The following is a 7,181-nucleotide window of genomic DNA, read 5'->3' as shown; positions in this document are numbered from 1 at the left end:
CCTTCAGGAAAAGTGAGTCATTTTTCAGTTCTCCATCAACAAGGTGAAAATACATGATTTACTAATAATAGTTTAGCTGGTGTCTTAGCCATGGGTTTCTCAGATTGAATGGGACTTCCAGCACTTTGAGGATCTCAGATCACTGGGTTTAAGTCTAAAAACAATATAGAAAAATAGACAAACACTGGGCACGACATGTCCATGAAAGAATCCCGTTAAGTCTGAATGACTGAGAAGAGGACTACTGCGAAGCCCGGCTTGATTCACTAGTCTATTGTCAGAGTTTGTGTGATAAATGGACTTTCCTTATCCAAACAACACTATCATCTTTGCTCTACTTTCAGTGGAAGCTTTTGCTTCCTTTGGACTCAGCCAATCACATCCTCGGAGCCCCTGACGCGGCCAGCCAATAGGAATACTCGCGCGGTTGAGACTGGATGCGCCATTTTACTGCGTCCACAGTCATCCGGCAAGATGGTCCCTTGCTTTGTTTCTTCTCAGCGGAGTTATTTCGGCTTTTAGCCCTAAATTTTAGCTTCACCACCATCGACATTTAGTACATTGGGCGGAGCGGGGTTTGCTGAAGTAAAACAACACCTCGCTGCCGTACGTCAGGAAATGACGACTGCTGAAAGCAGGTATGAAGGTTGTTTATACTGTTTGTTTTAGACGAGCCATCTTTGCATTGATTAGTGTGTTGGCTTCGTTAGCAGAAAGCCGGGCCATGGCAGCCTTGATGCTAGTTAGCACGCTAGGCTAACTGTGTGCTAACCGTTAGCTGCGCAGCCGGCAACATTGAAGTCCACAGACATGCAGGGTTGAATGCTTACATGCATACACCAGAAATGTAGCGCAATACAGCAAATAACGTTTTAACATAAATTATTAATGAAATGTCTGGCTTTGTGTTGCAATGTCGACAGCTTAATGCAGCATAGCTAATAAGTGTGGATGCTACACGGTAGTTCCAGGCTGCAGGACGCGGGTTCGTACCATGTTATGTCCACATAAAGGAAATTAAGGCCTGAATGCATGCCCATGCAGAGGACTTTGCATGCAGAACCACCAGTGCAATAGGATCAGTCTCAAATGAGCCAAGGAAATTCTGTTTTCAGTCTTAACCAAATGCTAAACACGCAAATTGACTCGACGTCACGATGGTCATGAGTTTCTGGGCTGTCAAAACTGGGAGATGTTTTAGTTCTAGATAAATAAGCTGCAAACGACGGAAGAACAGAAAACCAGGCCTGAACTTAAATTTTAATCATAACAATAAAAATTTTGATCTCGAAACTGAGCGATAGTTACCCTCATCTAATGCCATGCAAAGTAGGTTGATGGTAAACAAAATGTGATGTGCCTCCATCTCAAGTACTTTCTACTGTAAGACACTGGATAGAAACTTGACCTATATGTAGAATATAATAATTTTTTTTTTGATTATAGTCAAATTATAGTTAAAAATTATAGTTTTTGATTTTTAGTTTTTATAAGAATTGACACGAACGTGGTCCCTGTAACTTCGAGTTCATTGTCATTTTTTAATTTATTGTTTTTTTTAATAACTTTAATTGGTCACATAAAACAAATATCTTTGCTTGCTGCTGATTTCATGTTGGAAATGGATGTTTCTTTGCTAAATTTGGGAAAGTGTAGTCTGGCTATTGCCTTCTTACAGAATTCTGATCAATTCTCATCTCCCAATTCAAAGCGTTGCTCAAGGGGGCAGTTTTTGTTTTTCTTTAACCAGGCTAGGGAAAGTCTAAAACAAGCACAAAAAAAAACAGAATTCACTGATCATGCCATTTCTAATATATACTGATATCAGTTTTCTTAAAAGCTGGACCTACCAATTCTGAAGTTGTCCAACTTTTATCCAGTTTTCTTTCATTTTGTCATTAAAGTGAAGAGTGTGCTGCAAAGTTTAGATTTGTTGCATCTGATGAAGAATATAAAATGGCTACATTGTTTTTGGTGACTTGACTGCATTATGTGTTATCACTGCACACACAGAAAAAAAAGTTTGATGTCTCTCCAGGTAAAATGAGTCTGGCTTCTTCTGAATCAAACCTAGATCAAATGGGAGAGAAAGGAGAGGAGGTGAGTGTGCCGTTTGAACACGTGCTGTAAACATATTTTCCATTGTTTATAAACTTAAAATAAATCCTGGTTTCTGTGCAGCCTGGGAGCTCATCAGAAAGCATGAAACCATCTTCTTCTCGAAGCAGAAGGTTAGAAACTCACTTTTAATTTATGAATATGGCTTTTATTTTGCTGTTGTATTTTGATGGCGCAGATACTGCTTAAAATACTAAAGATGCATGTCTACATACAATTTAGGAAGCCCACCAATGTAACAAAGCACACAGAACAGAAAGACTCTGACGCCTCGACTAGCAGCGAAAACGAAGGTGCCACTTCTGACAGTAACACAGGCAGCGGATCTAAAGGTAAGAGTTGTGCAGTGTGAGTTAGACTCATTGTAAGTTGTGCTGTAGCTGGAATGAAGTGGGATCTTTGTGTTTCTGCCGTTTTATTTTCTCAGGCACTTTAGTGATGAAACCGAGTGGGAATGAAAGCAAAGGTGCCATGAAGCTCAGAGTGGATTTCAAACAGAAAAAAACAGGTGATATTCTGCTTTTATTCAAATGTTTGAGCATAAGTCTGATACATTGATATTAGAAAAATAAGTAACCACTTAATTTGTTGATCACAGACGATACCCTGGAGAAGAAAGTCAACTGCACAGCCTGCGGAAAACAAGTAAACCAGTTTCAGCGTAACTCTGTGTACGAGCATCCTATGCTTAAAGTACTCATTTGCAAGGTATTCAAATTTAACTTTATCTCAATGACCTTCTTAAATATTTGTACTGTTTACGGATTGCTGATCATATTCATTTCTATTTCTGTAGTCATGTTTTAAGTACTACACAAGCGATGACATCGGCCGGGATTCTGATGGGATGGATGAGCAATGCAGGTGGAGACAATCGAAAGAACACCGTTTTGTGATATGCTGAAGTAAAAAATATATCAGAATGTTAACAGAAAGAATAAATAAATAAAAAGGACTTTCATCTAATTAACTGTCACTATTGGTTACCAAGCAGAGATCGGTAAATGCAAGAATGAGAACAGCAAAAATTATGTGACCAGCTCTATGTTTGTTCAGTCCATTCTGTTCTAACTAGACAGTAACTACCATCTAATACTTGAGGCTTCTTAAAAGGATTTTGATAACCAACATTTCTGGCTCAGATCAGCAGCAATGTAACTATTAGACAACCTTCAAGACCTTGAAAATAGACGGGAGCTTTCTCCTTATCTCTATACGCTCCCTAAATTCCAGCAGAGTAAAAATACAATAACCTTTGTACAAGCAATTAAATATACTTTCTAAAATTTCTCTTACACAGAATTAAACAGATGCGTTACAATGCCTTGCGAAAGAATCTGCACCCCTTGACCTTTTAATTTCAACCACAAACTTCAGTGTATTTAATTGGGAGTTTGATTTGATAGACCAACATAAAGCAGTGCCTACTTGTGAAGTGGAAGTAAAATAATACAAAGTTTTCTGTCTTTTTTTCCCCAATACTGCTTTAAACGTTTCCACCACTTTGTCCCTGACCTGTCAATTGTTTTGTCTTCATATTTCTGCAGCGTTTTGGCAAACCTGTTTTGCCTGCGAGACACACTATATAGATGCTAAAGTTGGTAGCACTGAAAACGACACTCTGTTTGAGAAAATATCTGTATCTGCAGCAGTGAAGTAATAGGCCTCCTGGATAGTATAAGGTAGTGTGCAAATTAACTCAGAAAAATTTGCATCTGCTGAGAGCTCCATCGGCTACTGGATAGTGAAGAAATGATCAGTACACAAGCCTTGGCTAATAATATTACAACTGTAGCAATATAATGTGATTCAAGATGACCAGAAACAAAAACATTGAACACAACTGCTGCTGAACATATTTGCATGAGCCAAATCCTTGTCTGTGTGTAAAAAGAAAAAAAAAAAAAAAAAATGTTTTAGAATGGAATAGTCCTTCGGCTACTTCCGAATCAAATGGGAGAGGAGGTGAGTGTGCTATTTGTAGTCAAGTCATTGATGCACACTGAAATATGTAATAACGAAACATTATTGCACAATTTAATATTACAAAGGTATATAAATATTAACACCTTTAAGTTAGGTACTTGCCCCCTAATAATGCTCAAATGAAGACGATCAAAATATTTTTATACTGGATTTTAAAAATATGTTTTTTCTTTTCATTAGAAAGAACCCCATGCCTTAAAACTAGTATTGAAACGGGCAATTAATATTTATCTTAATTTGAGTGTTGCAAAATTGCTCAGAGGTGAATTAATTGTATGATTTTTAAGTGTTGAAAATTTATTTTGGGAGTATCAGAGTAAAGTAGACTGAATACCAACGTGTGCCAAGTCTTCCAGATTGTTGTTAAAAAAAACAACTTTTCATTAACTCTACTATTATACACTGCTTGTGTTGGCTTGTCTTATAACCCAATAAAATGCATTGAAGTTTTAGTGGCAGGCAAGGAAATGTCACAAAGTTTAAGAGGTATAAGAACTTTTGCACAATACTACATTGGGAAGTTTTAGAAATATTAATTTCTGTAATGGGAGGTTGAAGTCATGGTCGATTCTCTTCCCTGTATTGGTTGTCATGCGATTGATGTCAGGTTTAGTGTATCTAGAGCTTTCAAAAATGTTTTAAAAGCAACATGTAGAAAAGTATTCACTATTTACCTTGAAATATTGTTTAAACTTTGCCCTCAGATGGTGTGCTGAGGGTGGAAAGCTAATCTGCTGTGACTACTGCAACAACGCTTTCTGCAAAAAGTGCATACTGCGCAACCTGGGCAGGAAGGAACTGTCCAGCATCACGGATGAAGACTCCAAGTGGCACTGCTACGTGTGCCGGTCCGAGCCCCTCCGGGATCTGGTCTCTAACTGCCACAGCATCATGCAGAGGAAAGAGGAAGTGGAAATTAAGCAACGAAAAACGGATAAAGCTGAGGAGCGTGAAGGCAAGAAAGAGAAGAAGAAATCCTCCAAGGATCAGAAAGCAATTGCAAATGGAAAAGAACACAATGAAGGCTTGGGGACCATGACTTTCTCCTATAAAAATCTGCAGATACCCAAAGATCTAATCAAGAAGACAAAGAAGCTTGTTGAAACTACAACCGGGTTAAATAACACTTTTATTCAGTTCATCCAACAGGCGACCGACGACCAGGCAGACACCTCCATCAGGTATCGACATTTGAAAGCCTTCAAGGCTGTGCTCTCAGATCTGAGGAAAGCCCACAATGCCTTGGAGGAGGCTTTGAAGCCCGAGTTCAGAAACATGGAGCTGCAGAATGGTACTGAAGGGCAACATGCGAGAAAGACTGGCAGTGTTGTGGAACCTGCAGAAAACGAGATGGATTGTTCTGCAGATTTACTTCCTGATGAGGATGGGGAGCGGTATAATGAAGTCAAGCCAATTTGTGACACAGAAGAAATGAAGGAGACCAAGCAGCCGCCTGATGAGAATGATTTAGTTTGTAAATCTGGCAAAACCAAAAAGGTTTCAAAGGACCAGGATAGTATAGCAGATTTAGTTTGTAAAACGGAAACGGGGGAGACGGTTGAAGAGCCGCCTAATGAAATAGAGGTTTCAACAAAAGAGTCACTCAAAAAGCCGTCTATTGAAACAGATCCAGTAGATGAAGCAGAATCGATGGACGAAGGGGTGAAAGAGTTGGATAACCAGCAGGACATGAAGTCAGAAGACGAAGTGTCCAATAAGCCTGAAATGGAAGAGCACCAAACAGAAACAAGCGTCCCCGAAAAGATAATTAAAAGCGAGGTCTTTGACAGTGAGCCAGTGTCTACTGCTGAAACATCCCTAGATCATGACATTATGTCTGTTCCTCCTTCAGTCCCTGAGGAGCTTTTCCAGATGGTGGAGAGCCTCGCTGATTCCTCCATGCTCTCACAGACCGATACCAGTTCAGTGAAAGAGGTGGATACAAAGTCAAATGAGCAACCTCCAGAAACCCAATGCCCCCAACCCAGAGTTAAGAACCTGATAGTCAAACTGACTCCTGTACCAGTTATCAAAAGCAGCAGTTCTAGGTCTTCTAGGTCAAAGGACAAAGAAAAGGATGCAGAACAGCCGAGCAAGAGTAAGGAAAAAGATGAGGGTAAGAAAGACTCCGATTCTAGTCGAGCAGAAGAAGCCGACAGCCCACCACGAACCCGCCGCTCCAGTAGGGTGAAGACCACTCCTTTAAGGAAGCAAGGGGAAAATAAAGGCAAGAAGGACTCCTCTGAGTCAGAGTCTGAAGGAGACGGCAAGGCCAAGCCATCAAAGAAATCCAGTAACACTAAAAAAGAGACCAAAAGTTCAGAGAAAACATCAGAAGACTCTGACTCAGACGAAGTTCCTCTTGCTCTACTGGAGAAAGCTGCAACAGGCAACAGCAGCACAGACGAGGAACAGGAAAGCACAATGGCTAAAAAGCGTCTCTTCAAATCAGACATGTCTTCAAAGGACACCGAGAAGCTAACCAAACGCAAACGTAAGTCCGAAAGCTCAGGTTCAGATGCAGAGAGTAAAGACAAGAAGACGTCCAAGAAGAAGAAGCAAGCCGGTTCGGACAACTCAGACTCTGATTCAGATGGAGAGAGTAAAAACAAGAAGACATCCAAGAAGAAACAAGCCGGCTCGGACAACTCAGACTCCGACTCAGATGTGGAGAGTAAGAGCAAAGCAGTCACAGCTAGAAGGAGGTCTAGCCGTGTCAAGAAACAGGAGAACTCCAAGGGCAATGAAAAAGACTTGTCTGATAAGAAGCAGAAGCGATCTTATGAAAAGAAGCGGAAGGGAAAGAGCCCAAAAGCTGCCTCCAAGCTACAGTCTTCATCTGAGGAAGAGGAAGAGGAGGAGGAGGAGGAGGCTGGAGGCGACTCTGGAGAGGATAGTGACCAGCAAAAGATCAAGCCCATTGTGGAGGATAATGTACTTGGAGGCAGTGGAGTCTTCAATCAGTCCTCAGGTAAAGTTGTTCAGTGTAGAAATGTTTACATTTGGTTTCTCCTTTTATGCAAAGACGAAGCTTTTCCTTATCGCTGCTTTCACAGTTTCTTTCAGTCTCATAGAGC

At 40.4% G+C, this 7,181-nt stretch overlaps 1 protein-coding gene across 3 annotated transcripts in view; it reads left to right on the top strand.

The window, feature by feature from the left end:
* Positions 1–441: 441 nt before the first annotated feature.
* atrx (ATRX chromatin remodeler) overlaps positions 442–7,181 on the top strand; it is a 35,228-nt gene continuing 28,488 nt past the window's right edge. For 2 of the 3 annotated variants that reach the window (XM_028008431.1, XM_028008430.1), the window contains exons 1-8: positions 442–638; positions 2,039–2,100; positions 2,182–2,231; positions 2,341–2,450; positions 2,546–2,626; positions 2,717–2,826; positions 2,915–2,982; positions 4,809–7,075. In XM_028008431.1, the coding sequence (XP_027864232.1) occupies positions 2,044–2,100; positions 2,182–2,231; positions 2,341–2,450; positions 2,546–2,626; positions 2,717–2,826; positions 2,915–2,982; positions 4,809–7,075 (2,743 nt within the window). In that variant the 5' untranslated portion in view covers positions 442–638; positions 2,039–2,043. Of the gene's footprint in view, positions 639–2,038; positions 2,101–2,181; positions 2,232–2,340; positions 2,451–2,545; positions 2,627–2,712; positions 2,827–2,914; positions 2,983–4,808; positions 7,076–7,181 lie in introns of those variants that run through there. The other variant, XM_028008432.1, reaches the window with a different exon arrangement.

Source organism: Xiphophorus couchianus, chromosome 23 (genome assembly GCF_001444195.1).
Source record: "Xiphophorus couchianus chromosome 23, X_couchianus-1.0, whole genome shotgun sequence".
Classification (NCBI taxonomy): Eukaryota; Metazoa; Chordata; class Actinopteri; order Cyprinodontiformes; family Poeciliidae; genus Xiphophorus; species Xiphophorus couchianus.
The sequence above is the reverse complement of the archived record's forward strand: the minus strand, read 5'-3'. Positions and strand labels throughout refer to the sequence as shown.